This window comes from Leptopilina boulardi, unplaced genomic scaffold, assembly GCF_019393585.1.
Source record: "Leptopilina boulardi isolate dan_hultmark-lab unplaced genomic scaffold, ZJU_Lbou_2.1 LbouV2_392, whole genome shotgun sequence".
NCBI classification, from domain to species: Eukaryota; Metazoa; Arthropoda; class Insecta; order Hymenoptera; family Figitidae; genus Leptopilina; species Leptopilina boulardi.
The window spans coordinates 3,652,526-3,672,718 of record NW_026137965.1 but is presented as its reverse complement, the minus strand read 5'-3'; the positions used below and the strand labels follow the sequence as shown (position 1 = coordinate 3,672,718).

The following is a 20,193-nucleotide window of genomic DNA, read 5'->3' as shown; positions in this document are numbered from 1 at the left end:
AAAAATGTAAGATAATTTATTACTTACTTCTTTCTTTACTTCATGCTCAAGTAAAGCTTCATTACCAGGTACTCTACATTCCGGTGCCGCATCTTCTGGTGTAGCATAATCAATCAATATATGTTCACATTCAGAGTACCATTTTCTTTTCGATATCCAATGTTCAGATGTTCTTAAATCCCAATCTTCAAATCTTTTAGCATTTTTCACAACATCAAAATTTAATGTTTCAATATCTTCGATAATTACTTCAAAATCTCCACCATTTGAATAATCGTAAATTAATATATGTGAATGTTCACTCAAACTTTTCAAAAAATTAAATTTATATTGATATTCAAGATCAGATAAGAATTTTTCGTTTAATACTTTTGAATTAACTTCAGCTGGATTATTTCGTTTCTTGATTTTCTCCTGAAATAACGAAAAAAAAAACATTGACAAAACTATTTTTATAAATTAATAACTTTTTGTTTAATTTACCTGAACAACACTGACAGGTGCATCCAAGTAAATACATAAGTGAGGTCTCATTAATTCAAAAAGTGAACGATCAATCGTAGTATTATATATTTTCATAGATTCATCTGATAAATATCCATGAATGTTCATAACATTTGCAAAAACTTTATCGGACCAAACACTTCCTTCTGTAATAACTCCCTGTCCCGTAGACAATATGTGAGTTAAGATGTTTAATGTTTTAAAAAATTTTAATTGATAAAAAAGAAATTGCACTTTTGCGCCATTCATGATTGTTGGATTTTTAAAAAATGTTGGTAAATCACAACTTTTACAAACTTCAGGAAGTTTATCGTCTAGTGTTTTCAAATCGAAATCATAATATTTAACGTAATAATCATTTAAACTTGCTTGAGGAACATATAACATTTCCAGCTCATTGGCTAATTGTTTACATAGTTCACCTTTTCCCAAAGCAGGTGGACCTTCAACAACAATTAATTTTGAATTATCATCGAATCGATGTATTGTATTATCAAAAAGTTGATCCCAAGGGCCAAATATTTTTTTTTCATATGGAAAAGGCGGTGGACGTGGATCTCGATATTTTCGTACTTCTCGTGTACTAATGCAGGCGACTTGAATAAATGGTACATTGTTCGTAGACGATAACTGAAAGTGTTAATTAAAATTAACTTAATCTCTAGAAAAAATAATATACAGAAAATTTAATTCTATTTTAATGACAGTTAACTTAACCTCTACAAAAATGTAATATCTTAATTTTCAAAAAAACATATTTATACTCTTCTAAAGTAATAAATATTTAATATATAAATATACTCCAAAATAAAAATTGTGTCAAAAACAGGAAAAAATGAGTGCTAACCTTACATAATCCTACGGTACCGTTACGAAGTTTAGAAATACCATTTCGTAAAACCGACGCCATTATTTCTAAACAAATATTAACTAAATATATGCTAAATATATGCTAAATAAAACTAAATAATATCCAGCATTACTTAAATATTTATTAAAATTCACTTGCTAGCAGAAGTAAATTATTTTTTATTAAAACCAGCTGTGAACTGAAGTTACATCCATTTGCAAAACCAGGATTACCAACTAATCTCTTTAACCTCAAAATTAAAATCTTCTTTATAATTTCATCATGGTAACTCAAAATTTACACCACCATAATTTAAAAAAAATTCTATTAATATTAATTTATTTTTCAAATAATAAAATAAATTTTAAATTTAAATAAAATTAATTTTTGAATGTTTAATTCAAATTTACCCGCTAATAGAGAACTGTCAGATTTGCAATCTGAATATAGCCGTCAGTGACATGACACTTCCGGATGCAAGATTGTGTGAGTGCATTAAACGTGTATAACCTCTGAAACGTTTTGCAAAAGTGTACATACAAGAAGAGTATTAAAGTATTAAAATACTGTTTGTGTGAAGGAGAAAATTCACGCAGAATCAGAGATTACAAATTTCGCATTCCAGCTTGAGCTTGGCTGTGCAAGAATAGTAGAAGTAAAGTCTTTTGCATTAGATGTATAAATTGCGGTTCAGTGACCGCAAAGTAAATGTGGGTGAAAAAAAACAATGAAAAAATGTGAATAGAAATGAAGTAAAATTGAGTGATTTTTTTTTTTGACATTTTCACGAATCTGGATATTGTGAATTATTAAAGGACGCAGGCGTCTCTTGTCAAAGGGAATTTTTGGCACATTTCTCATCATCATACCAAGAAGAGAATGGGTAAGTGGGAAAATCGTAAAAACCGGTGCCCGAAGATATTTATAAATCATTTTCTATTTAAGGGCGCCGTCGCGGGGCGTGTCTTGGTTAAAATTCGTCTTTACGAATATTAGGATGCTAGTTTCTTATGGATGTCATACGGGAATAGAAAAAGGTTTCATCTTTTGTTTGTTTTTTCTCTAAGTGCGGGCGTACTATATCAATGGGGTTCATCGAACAACATTCCAATTTGTTTAGTCATGATTTTAAAACTGTTTATGTACCTAAATAACCCCGTTCTTATTCGCTTTTATCCCTATATCTTTTTTCTAATTTGGGGAAATTATATTTGAGAATTTTTTATCAGTTCATTGACTGTTTCTTTTATGATCAATTTTTTTTCCTTATCGGGAAATCTATTATCTTCGTAGCTATTTAAAAAACAAACTTTCGAATTGTAAATAAATACTGATAATCACAAAAGAAAATAGAAAAGAATTTTATTTCCTGTATCAAAGACTTTCGAATTTAAAGTAGGTTGAATTTGCACAAGACAATTATGCAGAACTTTCGATTCTCTGTAAAAATTTCTCATTTTTTCAAATGAAAATTAGATTTGATTTGATTATAGATACACAAGGAGGGATGTCGCGTAATTCTGGTCCTGGTCTCTATGAGTTTCTCATGGAAGCTGAACTTCAACAGTATTATCCAGGGATTCGGGGTAAGTTTCTTTTTTTTTAATTTTTATAAAAAAAATAAATAAAAAATAATTATTTTTAAAAAATAAATATTTTAAATATTTATATTTTATATAATATAATATAATTTATAATATAATATATAATTAAGGCTTATAAAATTAATATAATATATATTATATATTAATTATATTAATTAATTATTAATTATTATTATTTATTATTAATTATTATTAATTATATTATTATATATTAATTAATATGTAATTTATAATTTATAATATATTTTATATATTTTATTTATATTTTTTTATATTTTTTTTTATATCTTAAATATTTTAAATAATTAAAAAATAATTATTTTTAAGGTGATCTAAAAGTGCAAAATACAGCACAACTTAAATACGTAACGGAAGATGATTTAAATGCCATTGGAATGAGTAAACCAGAAATGCGTCGATTGAAAAAATATTTTCAAAAGCATTTTCCACAAAATTATTTATCAAAATTTAAAAAAATGCTTTTACCAAAACGTGAGGAACAAATACCAGGATCACTTGGCATGTTACCGGAAGAAAGACAAGATCGTCCACCAGTTCGTGTTCCAAATAAGCATATGATTCCTGCTGATGCAATAATTGTTAATAAAGAATTGGGTATGGGAGAATTTGGTGTTGTACAACAGGGTGTTTGGACAAATGACGGTGAAAGAATACAAGTCGCTATTAAGTGCCTATCAAGAGAAAGAATGCAAAATAATCCAATTGAATTTTTAAAAGAAGCAGCAATTATGCATTCAATTGATCATGAACATATTGTCAGATTATATGGTGTTGTTCTCGATACAAATTCATTAATGCTAGTTACCGAATTAGCGCCATTAAGATCACTTTTAGAATGTTTAAAGGAACCAAGTTTACGTGCAAGTTTTCCTGTTTTATCGCTTTGCGATTTTTCCGTACAAATTGCCGATGGAATGCAATATTTAGAAGCTAAACGACTTATACATCGTGATTTAGCGGCAAGAAATATTCTCGTATTTTCAAAAAATAAAGTTAAAATATCTGATTTTGGTTTATCGCGTGCACTTGGTGTTGGTAAAGATTATTATCAAACAAATTTTAATGTTAATCTCAAATTACCAATTGCATGGTGTGCACCGGAATGTATAACATATTTAAAATTTACATCGGCAAGTGATGTTTGGGCTTATGGTGTAACACTTTGGGAAATGTTTAGTTATGGTTTTCAACCATGGCCAGCGCTCACTGGTCATCAAATTCTCGAGGCTATTGACGAGCCAAATTTTCAAAGATTAGAACAACCCGATTGTTGTCCCAAGGATTATTTCACATTAATGCAACAATGCTGGCAACATGAGCCAATGAAACGACCAAAATTTTCCGAATTGATTAATCTTTTGCCTGATTTGAAACCAGAGCAAGTGCAAGCCGTACAAGATAGTTCAGAAATTGGACAACTTTCATATCGACAGGGTGATATTATTTCAGTTTTGGATAAAGGTAGCAGTAATACTTTATGGAAGGGTGTGTTGAATAATGGTAAAACTGGATTTTTTAATCCAGCGCATACGATAGCGTATCTTGGTTCAAATTTACCGAGTAATAAACCTGGTGAATTTACGCGAGGTGATGGAAAAAATGCCTTTTCATCGCAAAGACGAAAAATAAGAACCGATATGATATCATCGCCGCAGGGCGATTTAAAGCACACGGGTCACGTTGGATTGGATGGTGCTTATTTTGGTGATATCAGTTTTTTGGGTGGAAAATATCCACATTTACCAAGGCAAGTTGTCACACCATATAAGCCACAAGAGGATGCGACGGATAATTCTAGTCAAATTTTAAATCAAGATGGAAGAAGTATCGATTCGAATAGAGAGCCTAATAGGGATAATAGAATTCATCATTCACAGCTTGATAACCAAAGTAAACACGGTGAGCAAACATTGATAATTATTTTGTTTTTTTTTTTTTTAATAATTTTCTATTTATAAAAATATTTTTTCAGAAAGTTTATGGTCCGATACAAGTTCTGATATTTCACATTTGGGAACAATTGGAAATGCCACGAAACAAACAGCAACTGTTGCTGGCAATACAGAGACAGTTAGCGCCGATCATGAATATCATGAAATAAGTGATGAGGAAAATCAAGACAGTCCCTTGAGATTTGATAAACCCTTGAGCTTTGATTTTGGACCCAGTCTCCTTGATGAAATGGATCAAATGTTCCGATCATTAGGTAACTATTTTTCTTTTCAATATTCATTTATGCAAAAATAATTTCAAGAAACCTTAAAGTATAAGTCTTCAAATACTTAAGAGGATTATTTTTGACCTCGAGTCTATTTTCATATCAAATTTAATAAAGAAATTATATATCTCCAGATTTAAAAAGAATTTTCCCCTCTATTTTTTTTTTAATCTAAGATTCAATATTCAACAAATGAGACTTGATTTGGTGCACGTGTTTGTAATTTTTATTTAACGATGTTTTCTCAGGTTCTTCACCACCACCACCTCTTCCTGGTCATCCACCAACAGAACACGAAACAAGTAATGCTCGAAATGAGCTTCGTGAGATGCAAGCAAAACAGAGCAGTAAAAAGAAGCAAGCCACCGTGAGTCCCATAAATGTAAAGTACACGTTTTCTTTTGTGTTTTCATTTTCTCTTCAAAGAAACAAAAAAAAACCGGAATGACTCGCATATTTTTTTATCGCTTTCTTTTTTTCCGAACAATATAAATATCAAAATTCCTTGATTCGTCAATGATGTTTGCTTTTAATGTTTTTTTTTAAAAAAAGGTAGATTTTATTCTCCATTAAAATAGTAGGAGGGATTTTTTTTTTTTAAATATATAGGATTGATTTAATTTTTGCTGAGAGAAAGAGAGTTCAACAAGTAATGTTCAACAGTCAACGAGAATAGCGTTGCAAAAAAAATTTATTATCCAAATGTGGTAAGAATTTTTCCTGAATCTAGGTGAAGCCTATATCAGCGGCAGATCAGAAAACACTCTACTCGGCCATTGCAATGGCCCAGGAATTGACAGCACGTTCCATGACAGATCTTGAGCAACCACAGGAATCGCCACGTACACCTGCCAGTCCCTCAAGACGTAGAAAGTTTTCTTTTAAGTTGCCACATCAACACAGTCCTAAACCAGACAGACGACACTTTTCCGAGGAAGCCGCCAGTATACCTGACATCCAGGTACAATTCGATCAAAAAAGAAAATCTCACATACTTTTAACGATAAAACAATAATAATTGATGACAATTTTTTTTTTCAACATTTACAGATTTGTGGATTTTATTTTCGTGATTTCAATTTATTTACATTTTAGCTTGTAAAATGAATTTCTTTTTTAAAAATATTTTCTATTTAATTGAATTCATTAAATGATTGTGTGGCTACTATCGAATGAAAAATTCGATAAATTAATTCCATTTAAAAATTCGATAACAAATTTATTTAATGAAAATTCTGTTAAATAAAAATACGGTTAGAAGAAAATTTCTCAAAATAAAAAATTCAGTTTAAATTTCGGTTAATTAACAATTTTGTTAAATGGAAATTTGGGTTGACAAAATATTCGGTAAAATAGAAATTCTATTATATTAAATGGAATGGAAAATTCGATAAAATAAAAATTCGATTAAATAAATTTCTTAAATGAAAATTCTGCTAAATAAAAACGCGGTAATTTGAAAATTTCCTAAAATAAGAAATTCATTTTAAATTTTGATTAATTAACAATTTTGTTAAATCCAAATTTCAGTTGACAAAATATTCGGTAAAATAAATTCGATATTTTATTATATTAAAGTTCAGTTAATCAAAAATTCCGTCAAATATAAATTCTATTTAAAAAAATATTATTTTCTCTATAGATTAAATAAAAATTTTTATTTTAAATAAAAATATTTATGCACCTCAACGATAGTAGTTACAATAATTAACTGTAATTATCAATAACAGTTGTCAGTAATTTTGCACCATTTTTTTTGTTTCATCGAAAATAAAATCCATATCTCCTAAATGATTTTTTTTTAAATTCAAAAATAAACTTTTATTCCATATAATAAAAATTTAACAAAATCAGAATATTTGATATTAAAATTCTCAATATAAAAATGCATCAGAAATTAAAAAAGAAAAATTCTTCAAAATTATATGAAAAAAAAAGAAAATTCTAAATTTTAAATCGGAATCACAACATTTTGACACTTCAACACTCATACTAGTTATTAAATCTACAGTTTATTTTATCTCATTCTAATACAGGGCTCTCCTATTTGCACTTTTTCCAAATTTAGATACACAACTAACAAAAAAAAAAAAAAAAAAATTTGGATAAAATTAGTAGAAAAAAAAATAGTTATGGAACAGTGTTAATTCCTGACGCCAAATTAAATTTATCGATACTTAAAATTCTTAAATGGTAATCTCTTATTCTTTTTTTAATAATTTTTAAATGTTTTGTGAGAAAAAAAATTCTTATTATTTTTATGGTAAAAGCTTACTAACGCAAAGGTACTAATATTTCATCTTTTCCCATTTTCCTGTTCCTTTTTTTTTTTTTAATTATTTTTTTGTTTCATTCCATCTTCCTCGTTATTTTATTTATTTATTAAACCTTAATTGCATTTTGTTCTCAATGTATTTTTGCTTTTGGTTTTATTTCCCCGTGTTTGTAATTTGTCTTGCTTGCATTTTTTTGTCATTGCTTTTATTTATTTTTCTTTTTGCTGCATGATTTTGTATTTTTTTGTGTGTTGCTTATTTAGTGGTTGTGCTCGAGTTTACAGTCTTTATCGTCAACGGTGTCTAGTATAGAGTCCCTGGGTGCGCCATCCACTTTAAAATTACCACTTTGGGACAAAGCGTCAGCGGAATTTTGTTTTGCGAAATCACGTGAACTCTTGACCAAACCCAGTGCCTGGACTTCATATATGAATGTTGAATTTGACAATCATATATTGGATAATAATGCGACAAAGCAAAATTTAATGAAATCGGCTGAATTCTTAGAAAATGGAAATCGTAAAAGTATCGCTGCTTGTGAATCAATACTCGATTTAGAGACAAAAAATGCAAAACAAAATGGTAAATTATCGTACACTTTGGAAAATTCGAATATGGATTTTCCACGTGAAGCAAAGAGAGTTTCGACAAGTTATGTCGATCGTTATTTTGATCAACCAAAATATTTAGACGATGACGATGATACTGTTGAATCGCCTATTGAATCAAAATTAACGGAAAATTTTGAAAAAATAAATAATCTTGAACATGGCAGTATGTTTTATTCCAATTTCCCCGAACTTAATGTACAAGCAATGAATCTCAATTCCGATCAAAAAAGAACGGAATTTGATGTTAATGATAAAAATTTTGATTCCAAGGAGAATGCTGGAAATTTTGAATCATCACGTAATCGATCATTGAAATTTGATTTACCAAGGGATAAAGTAAATTTAGATTTTGGAACAAGGCCAAAGGTTCTCGAATCAACAAAATTGAATGCAGAATTGAAAAAATTTGATTTACAAAAAATACGCGGAGGAAAAGTTTCTTTTGTACCAAGAACAACAACACAAGAAAAAAGTGAGAAATGTGGTTTAAAAACCGATGGTTCAAGAGGAAATTTAGAAGCCGTGAGAATAAATATACAAAGTTTTCGAAAAATTGAACAAAATCAAAATGGACACGATAATTTTTCTTTTGTAATGTCAAATAATCCTTTATTTGTCACTGAACCAGAGAAAAAAGATTCTCCAATTTACAGTAGTTCAGAAAGTCTTCGCGTGAATTTTCAACGTTTAAGAAGAAAATCCGATGCCGAGGCAAATTCACAAGTTGAATTGAGTAGTAAAATATTTGCCGAAAAATATCAACGCGAAATCTCAGGTATGGAGAGTGTGAAAAATTATCTCGATTCAAAGAAAGGACAAGTTTTAAATTTAGGAATGGGTAAATTAACACAAAATATGATACAACTTGGTAAAAATATTGAGCAAAATTCACGAAATATTGATGTTTCTTTGATGAGAAATTTGGATATTCCAAGTCAAACACAAACACCACTTCGTAATTTAGGTGCAACACCAATGCAAAAACCAAAACATCTCGATTTAAATGTACCATTACAGGGAAAACAAAGTGTTATGAAATTAAATCAAAAAAATAGTCCAGCATTGCATCAACATATTTTAGAGCCACCGAAACTTTATCAGAATGACAGTAGAAAAGAATTGGGTAAAAATGATATTTTCAGTGATAAAAATCAGGGGAATTTTAATGTATTTCGACCAAGGACATCGTCACTTTCGGAACATAGAAAATCACCTCTACGCAATGCAAGACGTTCATTTCATCCAAAAAATGATTCAAGCGATGATTCTGATTCAATTTCACATTCGGAAACTGATATTCGAAGTCGATTGCGCTATAAACGTCGTCATAAAAGAATGTCACATAATTTACGATTAAATTTTAAAAATCGTAGTCAATTTTTACATCCTGATGCTGCTAGAGGTTTTTCTTCAATAGAACTTTGTGGTAAATCACCACCGCCTTCGACAAGTTTTTTGAATTCATTATCGCCACCTTTCTCATCGAGAAATAATTTACTATCGTGGCCTGAAAGTGCGCCAAGTTCAAGTTTAACATTCACCAGTAATTCTGATTTAGATTCAGACACCAGCTCGGAATATCCTGAATTTACCAATGATATTTTAACCTTCCCTCCATCACCAGCTCCTTAAGAAAAAGAAAATATTTTCTGAATTTTTTAAAGAAAATTCTTCAAAGGAAAAATTTAGATACTTTTGTAATTTTGGAAAAAATAGACAGTGGGTTTTTTTTTTTTTTTTAATTGGAAAGGACAGGAAATTTTATAATAGATTTTTGTGTTTCGTGCTTTAGCATGTTTGCATGTAACGCACGTCTACTTTAATAACAAAACAAGTAGAAATCCAGCGGTACTAATGTTTAAAAAAAAAAAAATCTGAAACTATCAGGGAACATCAGGGTGTCCAGTGTCGAGGAGGTTATTAAATAGGACAACACTCAGGGAATTAAAAAAAAAAAAACTTAGCCTTTTTCATTAGAAAATTAGAACTTATTAGAAAAAATATTTTCATAAAAAAATTCTTTAGTGAATCTAGATTTTCTTTTGTAAAAAAAAAATCATTTCAAATAAAATAAAAAATTTCAAAAATTCTACAATTTTCATAGTAATTTGTTAATTATTTTCCAAAATCGTAATTTAAAAAAAAAAAAAGTAGTTAACGATTTTGAGACAAAATTTGAATTTATCACCTTGAAACAATAATAATTCCAAGAGCATGTAAAAAATTCCTCGCTTAATCGCTGGACACTTTTCAATAATAATAAGACATGTAGATATATTTGCAATTTGTATACCATTTATAATAGAATGTAGTATTGCTAGAAAGATTCCTTTTTACTGGATCTTTAATAGAAAAAAAAAAATAGAAATAAGTTTTCTACATGACTGGTTTTTGATAAAAAGAAAACAATTTTTGATATGCACACAACGAGATGATACTTTTGAATGACCCCTTTTTTATACAACCTTCCTAAAAAATAGAGTCTCGCATAGAAATGTAAAAATTATTTTTCGCTCACAATATGCACACACGCTCTTAAAAAAAAAAATTAATATTTAGTTTATTTAAAATATAGTCAAATATATTAGACACCAAAATTAGCAAAACTTCTATGTAAGACTAAAATGTTTTTTTCTTTTTTTTTTTACAAATTAAGAATTTGATTTTCTTTATATTTTGGTTAATTATTTTTTCTTTTTATCTCCTTTTTTTTCTAATTTTAATTTTCTCTTTTGTTTTTTTGTTTTCTCTCCTGAAAATCTGTTCCCACCCTACACGGCTTGTTTAGACTACATTATCGGATGAGGCCAAGGAAGTATACAACAGTCTTGTTGAGACGCCAATAATTGAAAATACAACCGACACAAATCCACTGCGAATGCTACGTTCTGGATTACCAATTGTCAGACCAAGGATAAGGGGCAATAAACATGCAACATTGGGTCACACTGGTACACAACTTGAAGAGATGACGAGTGATCATATTTTACAATTTGATAATATGCATCATAGCGGTGCAAAAACATTACCAAAACGTGTTCCACCACCATCGCAAGCACCACCACCAATTCCACAAACACGAAATCTTGAGAGGCATCATTCATTGGAAATTGAAAATAATCAAAATCAAAATAACGTCGATGGTAATCCAATTCCTTTACCGCCACGCGATCGTTCAAAAACATTACAACCAAAATCCAGTTTACCAAGACATCAGAGAAAGCATCCTCTCATTATTCCCGGTGGTGGTGTCACGAGGACACTTGCAAAAATGGCCGAAATCAATCCACCATTAGAGGATCAAGTCGATGGACACTCGTCATTTATGATACAAGAAGGATGTTCAATTATCGAAGGATCATCGGAAGATGGATTCATTCCAGATATTGCGCCGAGCAGGTAAATTGAACCCAGGGTATTTTTTTTTTTCTATTTTCATCTTTTTTCGCTTTTTACACGTTTTTTCCATGTTAGTTTTCTTTTTTAACTTTTAAAAATTCAATGATAAATGAAGAATAAATATGAAGGGTAGAATGACTAAAGGGGTCAAGCGCCAATTCACTGTTTTTACAGGAAGTAAAAAAAACATTTTTAAAAATTTTGCAGGTCATTTAAAAAAAAACTGAGAAAACCGTTTCAATATATTAGTATGTTTTAATAAATAAACAACAATTTGTTGAAATTAACCTACATATTAACGATAAAATTAAAAAAAAAAAAACTGGTGCCTTAAGGTTATATCAACTGCGCACATTTTCTTTAAGCATTACACAGGTTTACAAATTTCAAATTTTTTTTGTCACTCGAACAAAACATTTTTTTTTTTCGATTAATATGTGTTTTTTGAGTAAGAAAATCATATTTTAAATTTTTTTCCCTCGTGCAATTTTTTTGTAACAGCAAATTATGCATTTTCGAGGTGTGACGTCACATAAAGTCACCGGTAGAGAAAGCAGTTAATACAAATGTAAAAAATAAATCACCATTTGAAAGATAATTAAATTACCTCTGAAACCATTGGTCAACCAATAAAATCAATTCAAAATTGTCAGAGTTACAGTCGATCAAAGTTCAAATTTCAAGCAAATTTTAATGATTTTTAACTAATTTTTATTTTTAATTAATGTCTAACTTTCGCTAATTTTTTCAAAGTCAAACAATTTTTTTAATAATTATATTATTATTATTAAAAAAATTAAAACTTACCTTTTTTTGATTGTTTGACTTTGAAAAAATTAGCGAAAGTTAGACGAATGTCTAAAAATCATTAAAATTTGCTTGAAATTTGAACTTTGATCGACTGTAACTCTGACAATTTTGAATGGATTTTATTGGTTGACCAATGGTCTGAAAGGTAATTTAATTATCTTTCAAATGGTGATTTAATTTTTACATTTGGATTAACTGCTTTCTCTACCGGTGACTTTATGTGACGTCACATCTCGAAAATGCATAATTTGCTGTTACAAAAAAATTGCATGAGGGAAAAAAATTTAAAATATGATTTTCTTATTCAAAAAACACATATTAATCGAAAAAAAAAATGTTTTGTTCGAGTGACAATTTCACTGTAAACCTGTGTTAATTATAAAAAAAAAATATACAGTTTAAAGAAAAACTGAAAAATTAGTTTCTTTCTATGGAATTGACGAAATGAATAGAAAAAAAAATTCCTTTAAAAAATTGTTTGTTTTCAAGAAAATTACGATTTAATTGCTTGCTTTGGAATTGAGCAATCATTTCATCTTTAAATTCAATTGTTCATTTAGTATAATCATAAAAATATTTAAAAATTAATAACAAAATGATTTTAAAATTGTTTAAAATTGAAAATATATTATTATTATTATTAATTTTATTAATTAAAATATTATTAAAATAAAATTAAAATAAAATATTAAAATAAAACCTAACAAAATTATATTTTTGATAAAAATTGAACAGATGGATAAAAATGTGAAGAATGAAATTCATAAAAACATTTCAAAGCTTTTATTTTATAATAATATTAATAAACTTTTTGAAACGTTCATCAATGTTATTAATTTAAAATATTAAAAAAAAAATTTGTTAATATTATTAAATATACAGGTAAAAATTTTTTAATTCAAAAATAATAAAAATTCAAAAAAATTATTAATTTAGGTTACATATACATATGTACCTGATTTACAACTTCTTTAGCTAAAACTTTTTCCCCATTACTTTTAAAGAACATTTCACCTTCATATCGTTTCTTTTTAACAATATCTTTTTTATTAATAGATTTTTTCCGCATCTGCGCGAGGCATTTTCGATTTGTAAAAAGCAATGTTTTTAAATTTGTTAAGTTTTACATAATATTATTGACTTTCTTTTATTTTTCAATCAGGTTGCAATAAAGTAAATTTGAGGCTATTTTATTAATTTAATTTTTATTAAAAACTGATTTAAATAAGCAATAAAAAAGGAAATCCTTCTACAGAAATGTGTAAATGAATTTTCTTGATTTTTTTTTATGCAAAAACCTCATTTTCGATAAATTGGCGCTTGACCCCTTTTGTCATTCTACCCTAATCCTGATTTTTTTTTTTTTGTTTCAGTCCTGAGGAATTTGAAAGAAGAATCGACTCTGAATTGGCTGCATTAGACTCTTTACCAGCCGATGATAATAAATTAAATCGTTGCAGTGTGATTTCAGAGGATCTACTTGAATTTTCAGACAATTTAATTGAATCACATGAAAAAAATCAATCCGATAATGAAACAGAACAAATTGTCAATGAAAGGAAAATTAGTGTCGAATCAAAAAGCTCTGCCAAAAAATTCTTGCCAGACAATATGGAAGCTTGTGATTTTAATCGTGATCAATCAATACATTCTGAAGAATCAAAATCAGAAACAAATATTTCTCTCGTTTCATTAATGAAAGGAAATTCCTGCAATTTAACATCAACTGTTTCGCCATTTAATATTAATCCCACGCCAAAAGTACAAACAACAACAACAAATAATGATGAGTTTCAAACTAAAACGGGACAATATCAACGATCATTAAATCGTAATAATAGTGATTTAACACGACAATCGGATCATGTTTCATGTGAAGATCTTTTAGATTTTGCTTATGATCGACCAAATGCTCATAGAACACGTGGTCCACAAAATGGTGAACAATCAGATGAGGTACGTGTTATGTTGAAAATTTTACGTGAACAAACAACACCTGAATCGTGTGTTGCTGCATTGAATGTAACCGATTGGAAAATTCACGATGCAATTAAATTGGAACGTCTTCAGGGTTTATTAAAGAAGGAAAATAATTTTGTTGGTCTTGAAGATTGTAAGGTAATGCTTAGTCAGTGTGAAGGTGATATTGTTAAAGCTGCATCGCTTCTTCGTAATACTGAAGATACTGCAGCTGTATAAAAATTATATTTGCAAGGAAACAAATTTTCAAAAGTGATTTTTTAAATTCACTTGAAGTCTCGAATATAATATAATTCGTATTAATTTAACTTTGGAAAAAAAGTATAGAGCGAAGTTTAATTGTAAATTGAGTGAAGAATATTTTTACGTTTATCAGAGTTTTTGGTCACAATGCTCGAAAATAAAATCTTAGATATAAAATGGAGAAAAAGTTTTTAACAATTTTGTTTTTTTTTTTTTAGTAATTTAGAATTAATACCGAATTTTAAAATTATCAATTATCAAATTTTATTAAAAAAATTAGTCATTTTTTCCCCGTTTTTTTAAATAGAATTTTACAAAATTACAAATTTTATTGTGGAATTTATAGAAATTTATGATTTTTAATCTCTTTTATTTTAATTATATTTTTGCCTCTTCATTTAAATTCGATTTGAAACTAATATTCTTTAATGGGCATTCTCTTTTAAACGTGAGAATATTGATAGTTTCAATCGATAGTTATTTGTTAGAAAAGTCAAGACTGCATTTATTTCCCAGTTTACGTTTATACAATTTAAGCTTTCGATTATTTAATGAAGCATTAGTCAAGTTTTCAAGAATAGCTTGTAATATTTTGTAGGAAAGAAAAGTTTATTTATTAACTATTATCGTCTAAGTATAGTGCAGAGAGTATTTTTTTTATTTTGCCTGAAAAAGTTTTCCAAAAAATGAATAGGTATTTTAAATAAAATTTTGCATTAATAATATTATAATGTCATATACTCTCTTCAAAATATATTTCAGAACTAATAATAATAACTTATGTAAATAAAATTGGCTTACGCACAAAATTTCTCAACTGTTCAATATTGTTAAAAAAAAAAAAAAAAAAAAAAGTTATATGAAATTTTTGAAAGTAAGGCTTTTGCCTTTTTTTATATTTGTTGAGAGATTCAAAGTGTAAGGCCAGCCATCTTTATGTTTTGTAAACGTCTGTCTAGTTTTAATGAAAAAAAAATGTGATTTAACTTCAATTTCACAATCAATATTTGTTGAATCGGTGATATGAGTAGAAAAAAGAGGTAAATAATTCGTCGTGTAAAAAAAATCTCAAAGCACTCTTATACAGTTTCGCATATTTTTTTTTTGCTGAAACGTAAATCGAAGACGCACAAAAAATGCTCATATTTTTTGTATCGAGACCAGCGTTTCTGGTAAATGCCTTAAAAAAATCAAGAAACATTTTATTAATTAATTTTGATGAAAAAAAAAAAAAATTGTGTTTTCAGATAAAAAAAAAAATTCATTACCGAAAAGAAGAAAAATATTCAATTTTTTTAGTTTCTTTAAATTTTATTTAAAATTTCAAGAGAAATTTAATTTTAAACAAAATTTAAATATATTAAAAATTACTTCAATTAAAAAATTTTTGGATAAATTAAATTTTTTATCAACAATAAAAATGTAAAAGAATAAAAAACTGTTCCTTAAACAAGTGCAATTGTTAATAAAACATTTTTTAATTTCATGATAAAAAAAAATCAATTCTCGTTATCTCAGGATCAGAGAAATCATGTAATTTATAATGAACTTTTTTAAGAAGCACAGTTGTCCCTGTATATGATAATAATTAGCTTTACCAATTATCAAACAAGCTCCCCGTTTTTTCTATAATGAAGAATTCAGTTTGCTCAAAATAGCATTTTAGAAAAAAATCAAAATCTAAAATTAGAAAAAAAAATCAAGAACGAATGTGTATTTACAAAAACAAACAGTAATATTATTTTCACAGTTAACGAGTTTCTGAAAATAAAAAGTTATTTTTTAAATGATAATAAAATCATATCTAGTCCCTTGATATTATACAAGAAACTTGTCAATTTTTTTTTTTTTTGATAAAATTGTTCAAAATGGAAAATATTTCCAATACTGTGAGAATGGAAATTATTGTCAAAAAAAAAAAAAAAAATTATAATAATTGTGATCATATGTCTCGAAAAACAAATTTTTCATTAATTTTTTTTTCTCAGTCTGCGTTTCTAGAAAAGCATGTGTGTGCGTGAGTGCGTGCAAAAAAAGCGAAGGGCATTTGTTTTGCGTACTAATTATAGTATAACTAATAAATATTATAGAGTGTGTAACTTTGTAATTTATTGGTCATCATTGAATAATAAGTGAGAAAATGAAATTTTCGTCTGTATTGAGAAAAAAAGAAAAAAAAACGCCACATTTTATACATTATTTATCTCGCTTAGTATATTTAAAAAAAAAATCCCTTTTGATACGCGAAAGGAGAAGGAAAAGTTTTATATCTACTGTATTTACAATGAAATATACTTACACGTAAACCTAAATAAAATTTCTCGTTATTTTTTATTCACCATTTTAATTTTGTTAATTAAAATAATTTTGAAATGAATTTAAAATTCATTTTAATTTTAAAATTTCCATTAAATCTAATTTTCCAAAAATTATTTTTCAGTTATAGAATAATAGTAAATTATTTTTAATCTAGCATCAATATTTCAGCATTTATTTTGAAATATTATTTGTTCCACCTCTTTTCGAAAGGTTTAATTTATGAAAACAAAAATAATCACTTTGATGTTTCCTTAGATTGAGAAAAGATCGATGAAGCTATTGGAAATTTATATATTTTGTTATATAAAGTTTTTGTGACGAAAAATTTTTTTGAAATAATTTGAGGTGTGAAAAAAAATTCGAATTTTTTCTTGAACTGAAAAAAAAACGAAAGAGGAAAAATGACATATTATTATCCACAGTCTGATAATTTCAGTAAGTAATTAAAATGATTAATAAATTACACTTTAATAATAATTTTAGACAAATTACTGAAAATTTAATAATTTGACAAATATAGTAATTGTCAAAAAAAAACCTTATTTTGGAATTGTTTTGAAAATTAATTGTCAATATAAGAAACAAATAGAACAAAGAAATTAAACTAAAAGACAAAATATGGAAATAAAGTTTGAAATTATGTTTCACATTTATTCGAATTAATAATAAATATTTTAATAATTCTAATGAAATAAATTTTTCCTTTTTGCAGGGCTAAATTCAAATTTTTTAATGGGCAACAATTTCCAGCTACATCTTGAATTGGAAAAATTGAGATCAGAAAATAATAATTTAAAAAATACAATTAATCAACAAGTGAGTCAAATTCAACAACAGGCTTCAATTGAAAATAAAATTGTGAGCCTTAAAAAAGATTTAATTACAATGAATTGTGATTATAAAAATAATTTTGATAAAAAAATTAACGAAATTAAAAATGAACAGCATCTTGGAATTAAATTAATCACTGAAATTTGGAAATTAAATAAATATTTGGCAATTGTGAATTTACAAAAACCTTTAAATAATGAAAAATGTACACAAACTGATTTTGAAAGTGATAATGAGGATGATGATGTTGATTCATTAAATGAGACTACGAAAATAATTTTTCCCAATGATTATTATCAACAAAAGGAAATTGTTCCAGAAACTGATGAAATTTCTGATGAAATTTCTGATGAATGTGATGATGATGAACATGAAATTGAAATGGAAACACAAACTGAAGAGATATCCAATGATAATCATCAAATAAATCCTCAATTTGAAGATCAAACAAAAATGGAGACACAACTTGTTGAAATTTTCAATAATAATTGTCTTCAATTGCAAACGAAAAATAATACAAATGAATTTCTTCAGACGAAAATGGAAACGCAACCTGAAGAAAATTTAAGGAATCATCTAACGTCATTGAATATTCCTAGGCTTCAAAAAAATTCGAATGATTACACTCAAACACAAGTAAATTTATTTTATTTATTCCTTGATAAGAAAACAATTTTTTAAATAATTTATACACTAAAAAACTTTTATTTTTCTTCTATTAGATAAAAAATTTATTGAAATTAACTATATTATTATATATTATAAATTATTAATAAAAAAAATAATAACGTTATAATAAATAAAAAATTAAAAAAAAATAAAAATTTTATAAATTATTTTTTTTATTCCACAGGTTACAATATGTGAAAATGTTTTAAATTTGTCAACTTTGCGGAAAAATGAAAAAGAAATCTCCGTTTATAATAAAAATGAAGAATTAAAAAATGAAAAGCGAGAGAGAATAATGATAAAAATGTTTTCATGTGAAAGTTGTGAGAGAAAATATGTTTCGAAACAAAAATTAAAGATACATAAAAAAATGATTCATCAAATGAAACAATGTAATCATTGTAAAAAAACATTTAAATTAAGCTACATTAATCGTCATCAAAAGTTTTTTTGCAAAGAAGCATTAAATTTTTTTTCCTATGAAAGAAGTATTACAAGATAAAAACGGGAATATAAATAAAATCAACAAAAAAGTTAAATAATTATATATATATATATATAAATTGAAAAAAAATGATTCGTCAAAAATTAATAATCTAAATTGTATATAATATTGTTTACAATTATAAATGGTACCAAATATATTGTAAATTGTAAAATATACAATTTAGAATTTGCAAAATTTTTAAATCAAATTTTCTCAATTTAAAATATAAATTAAAAACAATTTTAATAAACATCGAAATATAGTGATAATAATTTTAATATTAAAAACAATTATTTAGTTGAATGCATTTGATTAATTAAAAGCCGATAATTAATTGAATGGAACAAATGTGAAATGAAATTAGAATTTTGAAAAAAAAAATCCAAATTTTTCATTTTATTAAAACAATATTTCTATGGCCATATATAAACAAAATTGCATTAATATTGTTTTAATGGTGAAAATGAAAAATTTGATTTTTTTTGAAAATTTTAATCATTTGTAAAATTTCAAAATAAAAATCAAAGATATTCAACTAAAAAAGAGTTTGTAAGAACAATATTAAAAAACCGAAAAGTAAATTAATTTAATTAGTTTTAATTAATTTTTTTATATGTAGATACGATATTTAAGTAAAATGTTTTCTCAGTCCTGCATCGTAATAATAAATTGTGATTTTAATAATTATAACATGTGAAATAAATGTTATTTAAAAGTTAATAAATTTTTTTTATTTACTGTTAATTAATTAATTTTTTAATTTATTGTTTTTTTTCAATTTTATTGAATAATTTATTTATCATTTCTTTAATTAATAAAAATAAAAATGTTGAAAGTGAAGAATAATTTCAATTTTCGTTTTGATTTAAATGTGAAAAAAAAAATTTTTTTTTAAGCCTCAGAAGTGCAATGGGAGTGTGTGAGCCCGATTCGAGAAGACTGAAAAGTTTACGCTAAACGTGAACAATAATTAGTACCTGCATACCCATGCAATATATCGGTTGCATTCTCAATTCGCACTTTCTCGTATTGCATTACAAATTCAAATCTCCTCAAACTCATTTCCGGTAAATGTTATAGTCAAATGAAGAATATTTTTTTCTACGCCAACTGTATATCATATATTAACAAGTGTTATTTAATCATATTTTTGTTTGTTTGTAAAAAAGGTGCTGGTGAATTTTTATACATGGCAAAAGTAAAAAAGAAATTTATTATTCTTTTTTATTTATTTTTAATTAAATTAAATTAATTAATTAATTGAGGAAAAATATTAATCAAATTATTTAATAATTAATTACAGTTTTAATTAAACAAATAAAAAATTGAAATAAAAAATTAAAATGAAAAAGAGAAATAAAAAAAATTACA

The 20,193-nt window shown here is 26.5% G+C and overlaps 2 protein-coding genes across 5 annotated transcripts in view; one reads left to right on the top strand and one right to left on the bottom strand.

Moving 5' to 3' along the window:
• The window catches only part of LOC127288524 (NADH dehydrogenase [ubiquinone] 1 alpha subcomplex subunit 10, mitochondrial), a 132,217-nt gene that overhangs the window by 288 nt on the left and 111,736 nt on the right, over nucleotides 1-20,193 (bottom strand). Inside the window, exons 1-3 of one of the 2 annotated variants that reach the window (XM_051316021.1) lie at nucleotides 1,352-1,566; nucleotides 484-1,134; nucleotides 28-414 (exon numbers count right to left, since the gene is read on the bottom strand). In XM_051316021.1, the coding sequence (XP_051171978.1) occupies nucleotides 28-414; nucleotides 484-1,134; nucleotides 1,352-1,414 (1,101 nt within the window). In that variant the 5' untranslated portion in view covers nucleotides 1,415-1,566. Of the gene's footprint in view, nucleotides 1-27; nucleotides 415-483; nucleotides 1,135-1,351; nucleotides 1,567-20,193 lie in introns of those variants that run through there. The other variant, XM_051316022.1, reaches the window with a different exon arrangement.
• Nucleotides 1,814-19,546, top strand: LOC127288516 (activated Cdc42 kinase-like). 3 transcript variants are annotated; one of them, XM_051316009.1, is made up of 10 exons: nucleotides 1,824-2,237; nucleotides 2,848-2,940; nucleotides 3,286-4,878; nucleotides 4,952-5,185; nucleotides 5,446-5,564; nucleotides 5,928-6,158; nucleotides 10,873-11,483; nucleotides 13,667-17,270; nucleotides 17,548-18,302; nucleotides 18,520-19,546. In XM_051316009.1, the coding sequence occupies exons 1-8, from the start codon at nucleotides 2,234-2,236 to the stop codon at nucleotides 14,490-14,492; spliced, it is 3,711 nt and encodes a 1,236-aa protein (XP_051171966.1). In that variant the 5' UTR covers nucleotides 1,824-2,233; the 3' UTR covers nucleotides 14,493-17,270; nucleotides 17,548-18,302; nucleotides 18,520-19,546. The 3 variants fall into 3 exon arrangements, with proteins under 3 accessions (XP_051171964.1, XP_051171966.1, XP_051171965.1); XM_051316008.1 differs by having other exon boundaries at nucleotides 1,825-2,237; nucleotides 5,446-5,579; XM_051316007.1 differs by lacking the exons at nucleotides 5,928-6,158; nucleotides 10,873-11,483; nucleotides 13,667-17,270; nucleotides 17,548-18,302; nucleotides 18,520-19,546 and adding an exon at nucleotides 7,737-10,866 and having other exon boundaries at nucleotides 1,814-2,237.